Here is a 19,524-nt window from a genome sequence, read left to right on the forward strand (position 1 = left end):
TCGTCGTAATGACGTCATAAGAGCGACGGCGAGGCGTTCAAGTCAAGTTTGTTTCCTCGTAAATCTCTAAATTTAAACACTTCAACAACACAGTACCAGTTGTTAGGATTTCCAAGCTTAGATGGCTATCAAAACTTAATTTAACTAAGATTAAAAGATAATTATCACTGGAACCTTTTCTTATGACAGTCCTTTTTATCGGGGGTTCAATTACATTACAGCGCCTTGCGGTTAAAGAAGCGGCAACAGTGGTTTTTAAAACAAAACAGTAGACAAGGGAGGCAATGTAAAATAAGTTTTATTCTGCACTATAAGATCACTGAAGCAGCACAGGCATGCTGCTCTCTGCATACATACACTAAGGCAACATTACTGTGTACAAAAAATAAACATCAGACGGACAAAGAACACAGCACGACATGAATGCACAGTTTGGTGAAATGAGCAGATCAATCATCGAACCAAGACAGTACGAAAAACAAAGGACTCATACTGGACATTTAAAGTCAGTAACAACAAGATAGACACATGGGATGACACTTGATGAGGTTTAACTGTTATATATTTTCTTTAAAAAACAAAACAAACTAAAGTTATCAGTAGTAAACATTGCTTTAACAATATATTACCTGTTTGTAACCAGAAGCTGCAAAGTCTATGAGAAAAAAAGCTGCACGTTGAATGACACACAATTTCATACAAAACAAAATGCTATATTTATATTCATAGTGCTGATGGGTTGTTTCTCAGCTCTGTCTGCAGCATGTTGTAAGGTCTACATTGTGGAACATGGAGTGACTTGAAACACTGAACACTGTGCAGGCACTTCAGTGCAGGAAGTCAGGTCCTAAAACACAGTCCTGAGGTTAAAATATACACAGTGACCAAGCATATATATTTTTAACATACTTCAGTTACCACCAATGCCCTAATGTAGTTCAATATAAACAGTTCACTATTGATGCGTACTGTAAGATAATTAAAGCTGATTTGTTAGCATTGCAGAATTTCTTCATTAGGTTACAAATAAAGATTGTCTGGAACAATCTGTCATCAAGGTACCTCTACCCTTTATGCCAAAAAATATACATTTATAGTGTCCCCAAGAATCTTTTTGAGGCATGGAAACAAGCAGAAATGTCAAGGTCAAAATATGTCCTTTCCCAGCAGGGCTAGTTGGTTAACCATGTTTTGAGGCTAATACTATGATTTTTGACTCGCAGCAACAGTGTCATTTGGCTAGTAAGCTTTAGTTTCCATCTCTAAATACTGGTAAAGTATATCAGTAAATTCTTCTTCTTATACTACATCCCGGTAGATCATGTCAGTTAATAGAGACCTAGTCTGCAAGCGTGTTGTCTTGTTGATAATGTTCAATGGAGTGAAACCCACACACCAATCAGCCAACATGCACACTGGGCATGTTTAACACAACTTTATAGAAACTTTCAATGGACAGTCTCACTTTACCACAAAAGTGCTTGTACAGTAAATAAAATATAATTAAAAGGAGGAAATTAACAGTTTATCTATTTTTTTTTTTTAACACTGCACACCTTTCTTTAAATATGTATATTACACTTAAGCAAAACTGTTCATTATTAGGGATAGACTCTTCATACCACAACTCATTAAAGGAGTGTTGATGACTTTGCAAAATATCAAAATACATCCCACAAAAATAAACGAAAGAAAAAAAAATTCAGAGGAATAAAGCTGTGACGAGAACATTTGAACAAATAAAATGCTGGAGTGGACGTTGGATGTGTTGTCAAGATGCTGGATTCCATGAATGCTGGTAGGTAAAAAATTCATTTCCCTTCATATAATCTCATAGTTTTCTATCAAGAAGTCCTCCTTTAATTACTTGTGTTACTTCTCCCCTGAGTTACATCCCCTTCTTCCTTTTCCACACAAAAGCCAAGCTCTTCAGCCCTCTGCTCTACTGGACTGTTTCTGACCACCAATGTGGCCTTATAAAAGAGAGTCAAACTGAATGTGTTAACACCGGGTATTGGTTGTTCAGTGAAAAGACCAGAGGCCCACTTGATGTGAAAAAGGCAATGAAGAAATCTTTACTCCATGTTGAAACCTGTGCCTTGTAATCTCTAGGCAGCCATCATTATTTCAACTATGGAGTGAAAAACAACCTAAAATACGTGAAAAAGATTTCATGTGAAAAGTGAGGCTCATTCTTAGGTAATTTATGACTTAAAAACATAGTGGACAGAAAACACAAAAACCAATCAAATTGTCCACTATCTATTTAAACCTCCCGTTTGGATAACCTTACAGCATAATCTAACTGAAATTACTTATTTGATGATAATATTATGTCATTTTCTTTTCCAAGCAGAGTAATAAAAATGTATCTCAAGACTTCAACATTGAAAACCAGATTTCAACAATGCCTTTTCCTACCACCAGGTGGCCCACCAGCTTTGTGCAGATTTACTTTGATGCAGAGAAAATTTAAAAAACCTGAAATGTCAAATGTCTTCGTCTTTCCAAGGGCCACTTTCCACTCAACCCATTCACAGATCTCCTAAGACTGCGTTAGTGCAATGCAGTGATATGGAAGCAGTATGCTTGCACAAAAGATAACTTGCCTCAAAAGATCTGTGATTAAGGGGTAAAATGGAAAACAAAGGAAGAGAGTGACATTATGACATGTGGAACGCTGAGGGTTTGTTCCATTACTAGTCAGACTGGGGGCTGAAGCTGACACCTGGCCAATCATATGTATCTGGCAGGAAGGAGTCATAGTTGGTGTTCCAGACAGTAGCCCGTACGAAGCTGTTCTTGTCCAGAGGCTCAGGGTAGCGGAACGCCATGCCTTTGGCATAGACATACTCCACCACCTGTAGATGAAGGAGAACATTTAGCATAGAAACTGACACGATAAACACAAGCAGACAAATAGCTACAGAATAGCAGCTACAACCAAAGTGGGTTCTTGAGAAGTTGTATAAAAAATAACTAGCATGATGTTATGGCTTAAAAAGTTTGTCATGCTGTGGTGGAACACGGATATGGATTTGGAAAATCAGATAATGACAGAAACAGTGAAGATTTATGTCAACATTAACAGGTTTACAAAAAGCCAGGTCATTTCCAACAGTTTTACCTTGACAGCCATTTGGAGAGACACCTCTCTGATCTCGGAGAGAGGAGGATACAACCTGCCTTCTGCCAGTTCTTCATCTGTCAACTGCTCTGCAAGGGTCTGAAAAGAGAATAAGAATCATACTTTTAGGCTGAGGATACATTTCTAACAAAACAGAACTACAACTACTGTTACTCATCTACAGAACGGTGTTTGCCTTTCATAACAGTGTGAAGTCATTATGTATTATGTGGTTTTGATCGAGAAACTTAGATATATTAATTAGACATAAGAAATGTTAGGTCAAGTTACAATATCGGTTATAGTAACATCATGCAAGTGACAGTGTCCTCAATATAAACCAGAGTGCTTGCACAAAAAGCATAATGGGTTTTTTTCTCATTAACTGCACTGATTAGTGTTATGAAGTCAAATGCAGCCCAGAAAAGAGGAAGGACACAGATAGAAAAAGTGCAAAGCGGGATCAGTCTTTTCTCATCTGTTAGCAGTTATGCCAGAGTCTAGAAAGAGAGGGGACAGGAGACATCAGAGGGTTAAAGAGGGTTTAGATGAGCATAAGGAGCATTATGCAAACAACACAGAGCCAGCAAGAGAATGCAGAATGGGGTGAGGGCAAGTTTAAAGATGAGAGCGATGGAGAGACAGTCCTTCAGACCTTGGCAGCCTCCAGGAATACTGTGTCACTGATGTGTCTCACTCCACTCAGGATCACAGCCAGGGCCACACCTGCAATGTACATGCCGCATTATGACATGTAGTGTATTGTTCAGTAATAAAGCATTTTTTTTACAGTGCCATCTCTCAGGTTGCTTACCTGGGAAGATGTAAGCATTGTTTCCTTGTCCTGGTGTGAAGACGCGGCCATCACTCAGAGTCACTGGTCCAAAAGGACTCCCACTGGCAAAAAGACATCTACCCTGTTTAACATAGGAAACAAAAGGAAGAGTGATGACAGGAAACAAGGAAAATAATAAAAAGATTAGGGGTGATGTGACAAATGGGGAAGTTGTAATGCTAACAGAAGGACAGAAAAGAAAAGGCAAAAGGAAAGTTTGTGTACATCAGTGAGTGTGTAGGCATCCTCCGCTGTGCACTCTGCTTTATTGGTTGGGTTACTCAGGGCAAAGATGATTGGTCGTTCATTCAGGGCTCCCATGGCCTTGATGACATCATGGGTGAACAGACGTCCAGCTCCTGACACACCTGAAAGTAGGTGAGAGAAACAGTAGTTACCGTGGAGCTGTAATCTACTTGTTTCCGTAGAACTTAGCACATGCAGCGCTGATTACTGTCATTAAAATTGGAAATTCTCTGCAAAAAAAATTACATAAATATTCCAAATAGTGTTTGCACGATTGAAATCTTTGTCAAAACTTGCCAGTGTGTAGGTTGTTAGCTGTGAGGTTCTTGTGGCCAAGAGCAGGCTTATACCCACAGCCTACACTCGCTGAGTCACACAAGTGATATTCTACCGAGCAGCAAAGGTCGTTTTCTTAAACTTTTCATTATTTTTCAGAACTGATGCTATATTTTTTTTCGTCTGGTATTTCTTCACTTTTCCTTGGATGTTCATGGTTCTGCAATTCAGTTTCATTTCAGTGTAGCAACAAAATGTGAATGTTTTGACAGGGTATGATTCTTTCTTTGTTTACCCACTATACAGTTGGGATAATGATGGCTCATTACACCGAGTATATATCAAAAATACTAAGAATAGAGTCATATGAGAACATGATAAAAATAGAATTTAACAACTTGAACACATATTTTTCTGTGTTTTTCATAATGAGTTTCAAATTACCAATCCTACACTTTACTGAGAGGCTGCAAAGGTATATGAATACAGAATAGCAACGGGTTTCTTACCAATGATAGCTGTTGGTTGAATGGTATTGACAGCATCAAGGAAGCTCTCTGCATTCCCTGGACTATCATGGACAAATGCCTCTTGATTAGTATCCGTTTCCTGCTGTCTGCCCTGCAGTCACAAACAGGTTACAAATTGATAAACAATATCATAAACGTATTACCCATTGTGCAAACAGAAAGCCAAACAGGAAGCCACACAGACATCTTAATGTAAGTTTCAGTTATTAATCTCTGTGCTACAAACACTAACCTTTACTAGTAAGCCATATTTATCATACATCCAGATTTTATTTCTGGCGTCAGCTTGGCTCATCCCCGTCTCCATCATGGCCATGACAATCAGATTGGCAATTCCAAGGGCAGCCTGAAGAGAAAATAACCTCATTGAGTTAAAACATGCTGAATGTCTGTGTTACTACAGCAAAACAGAGAAAGACTTAGCAGTTCTTTTTTGAAGAAAAGGTATGGTGAATACTGAACACAGCAGATTCATAATCTGACCATTAGAATTTCTTATTTTTAGCACCTGCTCTGACCAGTAGGGGGCAGTATCACTCTTACAAATTGACCTAGAGTGTTATCTTGTTTTGATATGCGGGACAAGGCAAGAAACAAAGCAGAAATCAAGAGGATTTGGTTTGACTGACCTCTCCAGCTCCAAGGAAAAGCACCCGATGTTCAGTGATAGGTTTGCCAATAGCTCTCTGGGCTGCTAACAGACCAGCGAGGGCTACTGCTGCAGTTCCTGAAAATACACAGAAGAGCAGAACAGTAAACAATAAAGTCACTGCCTGGAAGACAACAGCACTGTCATCATTTGTTTTAAGGTAAGGTGGCATGGGTGGGTAGATTCACTTTATGACTTTTCTTAGCAATACAATTATCTCTGTTCTTGGTTTAATTTCTGGATAACACAGCTCATTAAACAACTAAATTGTGTTAGAATATGGCCCAAAAAAATTGCACACAATATCTTTCATTTGGTGTCCAGAGTAACAGAATGAAATTATCTGTATAACAGTTTACAAAGTAGCAACCGTTTTCAAATTTGCGTGAAGGGTTGTATGTACCTTGGATATCGTCATTGAAGGTACAGTATTTCTCCCTGTATTTCCTGAGGAAGCGGAAGGCATTGTGGTTCCCAAAGTCCTCAAACTGGATCAATGTATCCTGTCCATATTTGTCCACCACAGCTTCCATAAACTCATCAATCAGATCATCGTAGGCCTGAGAGCGGTCTCGCTTCTGGTATAATCCCATGTACATTGGATCCTTAAGGAGAGTCTGACAAACAGGAGAGGATAAATAGATTTTATATTTAATCCTCACTAAAGCACACACACACACACACACACATATACACAGTAAACAGAAAACATACACCTGGCATTTCCTACCTCATTGTCTGTGCCAACATCTATCACAACAGGCAGACATCTCTCAGGTCGAATGCCAGCACAGGCAGTGTACAGGCAAAGTTTTCCAACTGGGATGCCCATTCCATAAACACCCAGGTCCCCTAATCCTAAAATACGCTCTCCATCAGTTACTACTACTGCCTATCCACAGAGAGAGAGAGGGAGAGAGAGAGATTGATGGTTGGAGAGAGAGAGGGGTGGAAAAGAAGTACATAAGTCAGCAAAATTGCATATCAACATTTTCCAAGCACATAATTGTGAGGATTACAAAACTGGACCCTTGCCAGGCAAATGTAGAAAATGTGGAAATGTGGATGGGTCATTAAGAAGACTCCCCATCACTAACTGTGACCCATTCACATTTGTATCATAATATTATCTATAAGTGACTATCACACACAGTTAATTTCATTTAAGATTGATCAACAGTTAAAGGACGCTTTCACACAATGTCAGGTTTTCAGATACTACTCACTGCAACATTAGTCTCTGGCCAGTTGTCCAGGATGGATCTGATGTGTCCTCTGTCCCGAATGGAGATGAACAAGCCTCTGGTGAGAGAAAGAATATAGTAGTTAACTACTTCAATAAACATGTTGAGAAGCTATCTACAATAAAATAAAATAAAGAAAATCTATATATCCACTGCAAATACTGTACATCTTTAATATTGTGATATTTCATCAAGGTTTCTGACACAACTTTAATTTAAAATGTCCAAGACCATATTTTATCCACAAGAATCCTCTAAATATTTAAAAGGTTCATCATTTTCAGGGGGCAAAATTTTATTTTGTGTACATCAGGCCAAGCAGAGGGAATGCAGACTACAGGCCTACCACAAATATTTTATAATAATATAATATGTTTTGTTTCTTTCTTTGTGTGTTAAATATTCATCCTGTTTTAGTGTCACTGTATTCTTACTTGGGTCTTCTAAAGATGTGTCCATACTGTGTACAGGCCAGGCCTACAGTGGGTGTGTAGACTATTGGCATCAATTCGTCTATGTCTTCCATCAACACCCTATAGAAAAGCCTCTCGTTTCTCTCCTGGATGCCCATCAAGTAGATGTACCTGTGTGGAAAGCAATGAAAAGTTAAACTGTACACAGTGAGATTTTTAAGATTACTATATTGTCAATACAAATGCTTAAAAGTAATATAGACAAGAGCATTTTGTAGCTTTACTTTCTAGTTCTCCAAAACATGCACATACTTCTGCAAAGGATCAGTCATTTTCTTGAGATTTTTCTGAAAGCGCATGGCCTGGACATCCTGCGACTCCACTTTGGGAGGCAACAGACCATGTATCCCCAACATCTGTCGCTCTTGTAGAGTGAAAGCCATACCCTGGGGAGGAACACACACACAAAGAAAAAGTAGTGAGTGAAGAGACAAGGAGAATGCAGTTACATACGACTTACTGTCTGGGAAAAATCTTGAGTCAAGTTACCACAGAGTTGAGCAGGCAGCATTGCTATACAATGTACTGTGGCTGTGCAAACACAGTATGTAGGCTACATAGGGGCTGTTTTGTTTTTACACTAACCACTTCAATGCGTCATGTCTGAACTCTTCTCTTTCCATTCCACATGTTTGCCCATATTAAATTAGAGTGTTGCACATGTACACATCTCTGCCGACAGGAAGTGACTAATCAAAACTAATGAGTGAAATGCAGACCATTTGTTAATGGCAAAAAGGCAGGTCCTCCAGTGAAAGCCAGTCTTACAAGCGATAAATCGTTTGCCCCGTAACATTTCCTCCAGTCTTACTGGAGCCATGAGCCTGTGTATGTGAGCCATTTACAGACACAACTTCACATGTTTCTGGGTTTGAAGTTCAAACACTACTTCTCTCTGCTGCACAGGGTCTGCAGCTTGTGCACATTGCTTTGAAGTTCCATACATAAAACATTCTTCAGCAAAATAAAGCTTTAATCACTGAAGTACTTTTAAGTATCCTATCCGTGTTGCATAAAATGTTCACATACTATGGTTCAGTTTTTTTTTCACCAGAGGGCGCAGTGCAGTACTTTTGGGCACTTTGGCAGAACTGACCCATTGACTCTTTGCAGGAGAAACTGATTGATGGGTAATAGGAGGGGGACCATATTGTAATAAATGCACCAGGGGAAAAGAAGAGAAGGAGGTAAGAGAGGGGCACAGCCTTAAACAAACCAATGAGAAACACTCACTGAAGAAAAGAACAGGGGAGTTGAGGAGGGGGGTGGTTTAAAAACAAAGTGTTTTCATTTTCCTGCAGTATATGAGGGTGTGTGTGTGTGTGGGAGGGGTTTACTAGTTCAGTGCTGAATGAAATATGGGCATACCACATGGAATACATCACATCTGGGGCTGGGGAAGGGGCTGATTATACTGTGACAGCCATGAAAGGTGGGGGGCTCCCGTGGCAAAATGCTGAGTCATGCTGATGGAGCATTTCAGTTCTCTCAGGTCTAGGACTCAGTTCCTCTCAACATCATGCAACAAGCTGAAAACCTCTCTGGTTTCTTCAGAGTGTAGTTGTGCTTTTATTGAAGTGTTTTAACTGATTTAAACAGGTGCGACAAGTAGCCAAGCAACTGATAAAAATGTAAAGTTATTTTCTCCTTTGTAGTGTTTGTATATGTATTTATTTAATATAACTGGATGCCTGTGTGTCCCCTAAAATTCATTCATATGGTCTGGAAACAGTACATAAAAGATTTCAAAGTGTACATTGGGTACCGAATCATTGGTTTGAGTCATATTTCTTATTTTATCATTTTTAAATGTTTTTTTAACTGCCCCAAAAAATATCATCAATCCTGCAAACAAATTTTACATCAGGATTTTATGATTTTTGTTATGTGGTGAAAATTTGTATTGTGTCAAAAATCAAATTGAGGTAGAAGATCATAAGATCACAGGACAGCATCATCTTCACTAAATTTAAAGGGATAGTTCAACATTTTGGCAAATTGGCCCATTGCCATAATCGCTATAGTCATAGCAGTAGGTTCATTACCTTTAATTGTAGGTGTAAGCTATTTTCAGTACGGCGGAGCGCAGCAGCTGGCTGCTCAGAGCTACGCTATGGAGGCTAATGGAATTTCTTGGTTTCCCTCATTAAACTCATCAAATTCAACATCCCAAAACTCCACAGCGCTTTTGTAGACAAGTTGTGACCTGCACAACCACAACGCTATGAGATAATGACGGAACGATACGAAACGGAGCCGTTTTCGAGGTAAATACAGGGTAAATACGGAGACTGCTTGCTGAAAAACTGTCCATGAACGCAACGCGCATCAGCGGTTTTGTATGAATTTACCTCGAAAACGGCTCCGTTTCGTATCGTTCCGTCATTATCTCATAGCGTGGTGGTTGTGCAGCTCACAACTTGTCTACAAAAGCGCTGTGGAGTTTTGGGATTTTGTATTTGATGAGTTTGATGAGGGAAACCAAGAAATTCCCTTAGCCTCCATAGCGTAGCTCTGAGCAGCCTGCTGCTGCGCTCCGCTGTACTAAAAACAGCTTACACCTACAATTAAAGGTAACGAACCTACTGCTATGACTATAGCAATTATGGCAATGGGCCAATTTGCCAAAATGTTGAACTATCCCTTTAAGTCACAAAGATTTTATCTAGCCAACAGTGCAGTGTAATAAACAATGCCTCTCTCTGCAACACTAAGACCTTCATGGTGATGAGACGACAAGAGTCGTGATGATGCAATCAGCTGATGCAAGTCACATCTGTTCTGGCAGATAAAAGTTTTTTTCTACTAAGTAACTAGTGCGCTGCTGTTTTTTCCATCTCTCTTGCTTTGACTCATTTTCAGAAGAAAGAAGCTCAAGAGTTTAGCTGACAGACAGCAAAATTGCTCTCAGAAGTAATACATTAAAATGACTGTGGCCTTAAACCTTCCTCTTAAAATGCTTTTACACACTTGAGTTAGTCTTGATAAGCAAAAGAGTTTGTAAACTCGCCAGAAGTGCAATGTGGACATACAGTATTGGCTGTGCGGACAGTATTTCTAAGGCCACATTAGCCACATGGCCTATGACCAGTTGACATACACGATGGCATTTCTATATTTAGCACCTGTCCAGTCTTGTCTAAGTTTAGCTAAATCTGCAGAGTGAGACTGTGACACTTGAAGCAGGCTTGTGGTACAAATGTCATTTGTAACTTGGCAGGCATGAGATTAAACTCCTTTGGGAATTATTTATTGACCAGAAACCACATCAGCTCAGGTGGTAAACAGCCAAACCCAGAGCTAACTCAGGTAACAAAAACGCTCATCTGTTCTGTCAACATTTTCCAGTTCTCCTCCATTCCTTCAAACCTCAAAGAGACTCTGTCCAACACTGTACAGCATTCGTCTGTCATGAGCACTAAATACACTGTACAAAGCAAGTTTCACCAGCTGAACAGTCATGTGGTTTGTGTCAGGTCAAGACCCCATCTTGCTGCAGTCACAGCACTGCTCGGTGTGGTTACAGATGCATGACAAGGACAGCCAAGTTTATTCGTACAACACCTTTGAGACAGTAGTCCAGTATGTTTTAGCTGAAGTACAACGCATACGTTAAAACTCAGCAAAAGGAATATAAAGAGTAAAATGAAATATAAGATAACAAAAGAAAAGGATGGAAGGCAAAGACCCCTGACTGCAGCATAAATCTCCTTTTTTTTCAACCAGACCTTTTCAGCCTTCTGTCAAGTTTATAAACTCAACTCTCATATGAAAAATGACAAGGTGTTAAGTGGTAGATTATGTTGCCATTTTCGGAAAAGTCTTTAGTAAGGCAAAATGTTCAGAAAAAATATGGAAGCTTCTTGTCAGTAATTATGGCAACAGTCAAGTCACCATTTAGAAGATAGGAAAGTAAGTTTTAAGTTTTAATCCTGCCGTCAGTACTTTAAAAAAAAACGACAACACAGGTACAGCTGCTTAGGAGAGATTAAAATGACAATAGGAATTTGTTGAGCCTGAAAACATTCCCTAAAGGTCTCAATTCAAACCAATCTTAAAGTGTCAGAAAGGCCAAGTCTGACAGAGAAGGAAAAATAAACCACCAATCACCAGCCAGCAGCTAGAAAGACTCTTTTTTTCTTTTTATAGTTTTACATTTAGTGCTATTAGTGGCTCGGTGATAAGATTACTGATGCACCTACTGACTGCACTTTACAATACCATGTTGTTCATACTGTAACATTTCACACTGAACTGTGTAACCTCATGTACTTTTCATTTTCAAAATGACTGTATGTTTGGCAATTGTTATATGTGAATGCTGCATTTTTAGCCTTTCTGTAAAGATATTACACTTCAGGGATTAATTACAATTTCTATCAGATGAAAGAAATCTGAACATATATGTCATTAGGATATGAGGGAAAGTAGTCTAATAAAAAAGACCCAGCAAACATGTCAGAGCCATTGTCTGTCCTTCACACTACAACACACCTCTCTGCTATTCTTATCCTGTGACACAGTGATATTGACACCTCCAAGGAGATAGTGGAACATCAGGGGATTAAAGTGATGGACAAGATGTGTATATGAAGCCAGACTACAGGAGAGGATATGAGTGAAAACTAACCATGACAATTCATAAATAGACATTTTACATGATATATACTCCATTTATGATTTGAAGTCAATTACTTTGGAATCTTTTTTACATTGTAATCAAAGGATATGATACAAATTACAATTATCTTGTATACAAAATGCTTGTGCCAATTAGCCTACTTCGAACATGACATAGTTGGCATGAATCTAAAACAAATGGGCTGACACGCCTTGAGACATGTAAATAGAGCTGCCATCTGTTTAACCACCGTGTCTGATTAAATGCTGACATATGCACACATTTTCAGTGCACACATTTTACTCACTTTGTTGGTTCGGGGGTTGAGCATGAGGGGCTTCCCCTTCTCTTTGGTGTGTGCCCATCTGCAAACAGACACACAGGGCCTCAAGGACCAGGTTGTCCTCAACCTGGACAGCATGGTGGACAGTCGCTGTTCTGGAAGGTGCACTGGTAGAAAGCTGTAGAGAGAGGAAAGAGAAACTTAACTGCACATGGTTGTCTTATCTATTTTCAGCGTCCCTTTGCTAGGATCATAATTGGTTGTACATTATGTGTGAGGATAACTTTGAATGTAATTGCGACTTGTCATAAGATTCAAAGATTAAGAAAAAACCCATTCATGTCCATTTGAATGTTTATGATGCCAATGCCAGTGAAACTACTATGTGATGTGGAGCTACTGCTTAAGACCTTAAGTGCACTGCCACCATGACCTTTATACATGACATCATCGCACTGTTATCACTCCTTGATACAACATCAACAGCAGACTGTCGACCAACGAACATACACACACTTACAGACGCCTACAAATGCACTTGGTGTGTAATGATAGTCCCGCAGTCAAGGATTAGATTACAAATGCTGATAGCAGTGGTTTGTCATTAATCTGGCTGTGGACAGAAGTGATTTAGTGTGTGAACTGAGAAACAAAGCCTTGAAAGATTGTCATAATCCTTTTCCCAATGAGCTCCACATGAAGACATGGTGGCATCAGCCAAAAGAATAGGACAGATGGGCAGAGCAGGCAGATAACATGCAAATGTAACAGGACGAAACTAACAATCACAGAAACCATGTTTCAGCTCACATCTAAAAAATCATCTACCAAAGAAAGAAAGAAATATATTTCTGGTATATTTTGAGTCAAGGATATTGCAAGCCAATAGGCTATGCAAATGTGATTGTCAAAAAATGACAGTAATTTCCCTAAAATTGTGTCACATTAATAAGCAGACATTACTGCGCACTCACTGCACACAAGGGCCCCTATCCTACGTTCAGCTGCTGATGGTGGCCTGGAATAGTACCATCATTGTAAGAGCTATGTGATGCATGTGACCCGTACTGATTTGCTGCTATATTGTGTTGTGGTGGGTGCAGAAAGAGGCCACTTGCAGCTCTTCTGATACACCTCTGTAAGTTACAGACGATTAAGAGAAGATTTGATCGCCCTTGTAACAATAATTGTAGCAAAGGGAAATGCTCCCTCCTTTCCTGCTGAACTTGCAGCAGAACCAGTGGAAAGAATGAAAAAATTAAAACTGCTGCATGTGATAAAGACAATGCTATCTTGTATTTTGAATGTTATCGTGCCCTTACAAAAAGAGCAAAGCAAACCACAAAGGAGGTGTAGCCAAAACAATATCTCATCCCAACAATTACAGATGCCAATTTCACTCACTCACTTTATTATTCATTTTATTAACGAGCCCAAATTCCTTTTACTCAACGTCAAGAAACAAACCATAGGATATGCAACCAGACCTTAAGGAAGTTATTTGGGGGATAGCAACATGCATGCAGTTTCTATTTCTGTTCCTTTAACGATGGCTCCCAGACATATTGCTTTTGAAATACAAGATTCATGAGGAAGCCGTCACCTACAGTAAGTTGTTACAAATAATGTGAACCTACACAGGCTGAGAAAAAAAGATGTAATACAACCTGTATTAATTATTTCATGGTCTGGAACAACGTACAGCTGAGCTCAGGTGGCAAAATACCAAATATGCCCTCTTAATGTGACAAACATCATTCATCTGTGTTGTAAACATTGTCCTGCCCTGCTCCATTCTGCTCTATCCTTCTTTATCCAACCATGCTCATAATACCTATGCAAAACCAATGTAAATAAAACATTCAAATAAGATGCGTCATATGCTACATACAACGACGGCTTTCTTTTTATGTCAACTGCTGTGTTAAGGCACACACTATGCTGATTTGAAGTACCACTCACTTAAATACAAAATCATCAGGACACAATGAGTGTGACTTTCCTCTAGTCTGAACTCAAGAGGAAGCACCGTGGTCTGATCACATGCCCCTCTGTTTAACCAAGTGTCTGATGAAAGAAATAGCAAGCATAGCCAGCTGCCTGAGTCGAAGGCGCTTACAACTACATATCAAGGAAACATTAGCTAGAAAGCCACAATAAGCCCTGGCAAAAGGAGAAGACAGTACTGCAGCATCAACAATAAACAGAAATGTTAATGCTCTGTTAATTTGATATTCACCGGGGAAACATACTTGGTACAGTGCCTCTGTTTTCCAGTCTGTGTTGTACAGTGTACAGGAATATCCTTTGGTTTTGTGCATTTAAATTATGTTTGCCTCTCATTTCTAAAACATATTAAGTCTCAGAAGATGAGATCAACTGTTAATATAGTGGAAATACTTCAATCCATTTGCACTTTCTTTTATCCCTAACCATATTAATTGCATGTTTTGGACTATTTTGTGTCTGCCAAGAAGGAAGGTTATTCTGGCACAGACACAAAAGCCTGCTTTCTGTGATGGAACAACTAGTGTGAACATTTCCCACAGCCAGAAACTAATCTTGAGTTTTGTACTACATCCAATAAAGCTCAGGAAAAAAAACAGGCAACCACCTGACCTAACCTGGAACTGCATGTTTATATTGCTTCACCATTAATCAACATTATGGGAAGCTGGTTATTCTAACTTTGTGCTGAGATCCTAAAGCAAATACAGTACTTGCTGTAGCTTGACCAATCTTAAGTACTCTCAACTGCACCTGACTGAGTAAAAGATTTATTAACCACTTCTTAAATAGGTAAAACTGTGCATTTTACTTCATGTAGGCTACCTCATTTACTAACAAAATCCATTCTTAACAGATGAGGCAAACTGGCGTACAACAGGTGCAGCCTAGCCAGATTAATATATCTTAAAGTCTTAGTAGTAGTGTAAACATAGAGAAAATATGTGCAAGCAATGATTGTATTGACTAGAGTAGGCAAAAGATTTCAGACAGGAAATGACTTGCAAACAGACAATGCATCCTGCACTGACAAGCAAACACACACCCATGCTTTCATGAGTAACTTTTTATGACCTTAGAGGTAAAATTCAGAGGGATCAGAGTACAACAGTCCTTAATCAAAGGAACCTTGACTATTGTTTAGAGATGATTGGTAAGATTGTGTTACCTGAAATGGATAAACAGGGAATAATAATAGTTGCTACACAGGAGGGTGTGACTCTACTGACAGGTGTTATTATTCTCTTTTTCTACTTTGTAGACATACCAGACTGGTGGTTGCAGTGACAGGTAGTTCCAGTTTGATGGATTCAAAAGCTGACATTGAACATATTTTAATTGACAATTTGGTGAGTACTGAGTACTAGTCTGAGAAATATGTTTTGCTATTTCTTTGCTGCTGTGTATTAGGCTATGTGCATTACTATGTATTAACACATACAGCAGAAGTGATTTATAACCACAGTAGGAAGACTTCGTCACACTTTAATAACACTTGACCAATAAGATGAAATGAAAAGGAGGAGGGAATTGATTTGATTGACATCTAAAAAATAAATAAATAAATGAAAAGACTGCAAGGGTAACTCTACAGTGGAAGGCTGATGATTTAGCCTAGCAAACACACATAGCAGCAAAACAACACGCAGCTAACACCTGCTGCAACCTAGCATGTAGCTAGCTCAGAGGAAACGCTGAAGCAGACTAAGTTGTGTTGGTATTATTACAGCGACCTCGTTAACGACACAGGAGCCGACAGTTTGTAACTGTTAAACTGACAAAACACATCGCCGGGAAACACTTTTTTAGCCTGATGAGATACATGCTGTCATTCATTCAGACCTTCTCCCTCCCCCCCCGGTCCCTCGCTCGCTAATTCTTGGCTCAGACAACGGGAACTTCTTCTTCGCCACAGACTTCTCTCTCTCTCTCTTTTTAAAGACAACACCAGCTACACTTACCTGCTCTTGAAATGTGTACTACTGCGTTTCCTTCCGCTGACGAGGTTACTGTTTATTGAGCATATTATTTCTGGTGGAGTTCGCTATTTGAGTTGTGTGTGAGGAGGAGACCGCCTGGTTTGTCCCTTGACAGCAGCCACAGATGCAGCAGCAGCGGCAGCAGAGTGGTGGCGAGAAGAGGAGACTCACGCAGTGTCGAGGAACTTGGCCGCTCATCCAATCACAGGCTGGGATTTCCTCCACGGTTACCGTAATGACTGCAACACGCGCAACATTTTTGGAGGGGAGTCAGTTTATTCGTAATTACTGTAAAAGGAGGTTATCAGATATTAGGCTATGTCTCGTTTTGTCTCTTCACTTGTCTGATTTTTGTCTTGTTTTTAAACGTTGACCATACAGACAGTAGCTAATTTATTTAAATGCATTTATTACGTTTTTGGTTTTTTTTAGACTCACATAGGTCGTAGCTAATAATTTCTTGGACAAATCTTTTAGGCACTAAAAGAGAATTGATACTTTAAAAAACTCTATCTATATAGGCTATTATAAGATATATAATATTTTTTAGGCTCTTTTTAGCTCACAAAAGATATAGCCTAATAACAGATAGGCTAATAGACAATACCAGACAAAACAGATAATAATGGACAAAAGATGATTACAGACAAAAACTAGGTCTGGTTGGTGTGAACAGTGTTTGCCTTCAAAACAGCACCACCTCTTCTTCAGACAGTTGCACACAGTTTTTTTTTATGGTAGTAGGCTACTTGGCAGGTGGATTGTTCTGAGGGTCTTGGAGAACTTTCAGGCTGGCGGAGAAATTCAGGCTTCCTCACTGTCTTCTATCTCTGTTAGACTGACTCAGTTATGTTGAGATCTGGACACTGCGGGGGCTCCACCATCTGTTGCAGGGTTCATTGTTCTTCTTGTTGCTGAACAAAGTTCTTTATTACTGTCTGGTTGCTCTTGGTTGTTGTCATGCTACAGAATAAATTTGGCACTGATCAGATGCCTTTGTGAAGCTTCTGTGTGAGAACTCCCAAGATGACCTTTCAAATTTGTGGGATTTTCCATTTTTAGTTGCTTCACAGAAATGTTCCCATCAGTCCTCATCACGATACATTTACTCTTATCTACCTCATACTCAAAATAAAGGCCAGTGTGATAATTTTATTTTTATTTTCATGATATGAGATCTACTATACCCTCTGATTTGAGTCGGACTGTTGAAAAAACACAAGGCCAAAGAATAGCTTACATGTTAATTTATTAAATGTCCAGCAAAACAAAGAAACTGCAAAAAGAGGGTTGCCATCAATCAACGGTGGGCATTTAAAAACCTCTTCTCAAATGAGAAGCTAGAGCCTCTGTGAAGCGTGAGTACCAAAGAGAAAAGAGTCGACAGAAATAGAACTGTTTCACAAAGAGACACATAATGAAAACAACAACGTTTAAGCAGTTTGAACAGTAGTGAAAGCCATGCAGAGGGGGGAGGATATGTTACATTCAGCAAGCTGGAACCATTGAGGTGTACAGAGGCACATTTTCTACATAGCTTCACCCACTTAAAAGAGTTGGCTCAGTAACCACGTGTTACAGTGTGTGTGTGTGTTATACATCAACGATTGATGTTATTGCTGGCTTCGGTTACCTGCAGAGTAAACTGTATAATGCAGACTTTGACCATACAAGTTCAAACTGTTTTTTAATAAGTTTAAGTGCAGCACAGCTTTTATCCATTGATAAATACTGTAGATAAATGGTTGTGAACCACAAAATGGACAGTTTGCACTTTGTCTTAATTAGAACGCTTCTGTCAGTTAGTCCAGCAATCCAACCCAGGTATGCTTAATCCCTTAAAATGAGCATTGACAGTGGTGGAGTTTCAGGAGTCACTGAGGAAAACCTGTGTTTCGAAATGTGCTAGAGACTCTAAATGTGCTTCATGTCTACTGTGAATATAAAAGAACATACTTGCCTTTACTGAATCATACTTATCTGATATTATGGCTCAATACCCTGGAAGTCATTGTCATAGTATGTTGTGCAAATGATGACACAACTTGTGTGTTAGCTGCAGTGAGTATAAAAGGTGCAGATACCATGAAATCGACAGGCTTGGCGTGCTCACTCCAATCTCAGGAAATCTCCAGGTGCCTGTCCAAAAAATAATCATGTAGTAGAAAACTGACAGCACTCTCAAATAAGTTAAATACTAGCGTTTTGGCTTGCATGCAGCCGTCTTCAGCGTTTGTTAGTTAGACACCCACTAACTAGCAAACGCTGAGGACGGCTGCAAGCTGAAACACGTCCCTGTGACTGCTGCTGTGCCTTTTGCATTACCGGTACTTTTAGTGCAGTAGCCGGTTCACAGCTGCAAAACCATTTTGAAAGAGAACATAGAACATTTATGGTTTTTCAGCTCTATCTTTAAGGTTTTACACATAAAGGGAAAATATTTATGTAGTGCTTGCATGGATTCAGTGGACTCAGATTGATATTTAAGAGAATGGGTATCAGATGCTGGACTGAAAGATCACTGAACAGATTAAACATGTCGTATTTCAGGGGGGCATTATAGCTGTCCTGGCAGTGTTTTCACACCTAAGCATTGTGCCTCTCACATTCCCAATAACTGTGCTGTTGTGTATATACAGCCTACAGACTGTTATCTATGGGCTGTATGTAAACAAAGTGTACAGACACAGCAGAGCATTACACATCAGTGAAACCAAGGATGGTGGAAGCCTTTTCCTTCTGTCTACACAATAAGAGGCACATGGATTTAACTGTACTAACTTGTTTTGGCACCAGCTCACTAGAATAACTTTAATGCCATTTCCATATGCTCATTGTGAGCTTTTTATTTTGTCAAGTGAAGTGAATATCGGATGCACTTGATTGAGAAAGTATGAGGCTCTAGCCAACAGCCTTTACTTGTTAATGATTGAGGGGTCATCAGATGCCAGACTAAATAACATTCTACTAGGGTCTACTGTCTAACATACTGAATAGAAAAGTATTTCAAAATATTTAATATACAATTTCTTTATTCTATATATTATCATAATAACCATATTTGGTTACTGGGCAGCACTGAGAGGTTTTGAGTACAAATAATGTCCCAGAAAGGCTGTAAAGGATCTATATTCTTCAAAATATAGGCTACATTTGCTTTCAAGATTTCTGTGGCTAATTTTTAAGTGAGAAAAATGATGAGGGGCATCCGGTTGTCCAGTACGGAGAGCACAGTATCTTTTCAGTAAGTGTAC

At 39.3% G+C, this 19,524-nt stretch overlaps 1 protein-coding gene across 1 annotated transcript; it reads right to left on the reverse strand.

The window, feature by feature from the left end:
• Positions 1-286: 286 nt before the first annotated feature.
• Positions 287-16,406, reverse strand: me2 (malic enzyme 2, NAD(+)-dependent, mitochondrial). Its single transcript, XM_083979430.1, has 15 exons — positions 16,253-16,406; positions 12,309-12,462; positions 7,633-7,766; positions 7,342-7,491; positions 6,890-6,965; positions 6,394-6,555; positions 6,067-6,280; positions 5,644-5,741; positions 5,247-5,360; positions 4,994-5,105; positions 4,188-4,330; positions 3,942-4,044; positions 3,783-3,853; positions 3,128-3,226; positions 287-2,861 (listed from the first exon to the last, which is right to left on the reverse strand). The coding sequence occupies exons 2-15, from the start codon at positions 12,420-12,422 to the stop codon at positions 2,700-2,702; spliced, it is 1,752 nt and encodes a 583-aa protein (XP_083835556.1). The 5' UTR covers positions 12,423-12,462; positions 16,253-16,406; the 3' UTR covers positions 287-2,699.
• Positions 16,407-19,524: the final 3,118 nt, after the last annotated feature.

This window comes from Trachurus trachurus (assembly GCF_905171665.1).
Source record: "Trachurus trachurus genome assembly, chromosome: 9".
Lineage (NCBI taxonomy): Eukaryota > Metazoa > Chordata > Actinopteri > Carangiformes > Carangidae > Trachurus > Trachurus trachurus.

Bases quoted from the DNA above. Each gene is read 5' to 3' on its own strand.
- me2 (XM_083979430.1), bottom strand. From the start codon at position 12,422: ATGCTGTCCAGGTTGAGGACAACCTGGTCCTTGAGGCCCTGTGTGTCT. The intron at 4,331-4,993 runs GTAAGAAACCCG...ACCTACTTTCAG, and splicing joins TCAACCAACAGCTATCATTG to GTGTGTCAGGAGCTGGACGT. The intron at 3,227-3,782 runs GTCTGAAGGACT...TTCTCTTTTCAG, and splicing joins TATTCCTGGAGGCTGCCAAG to ACCCTTGCAGAGCAGTTGAC.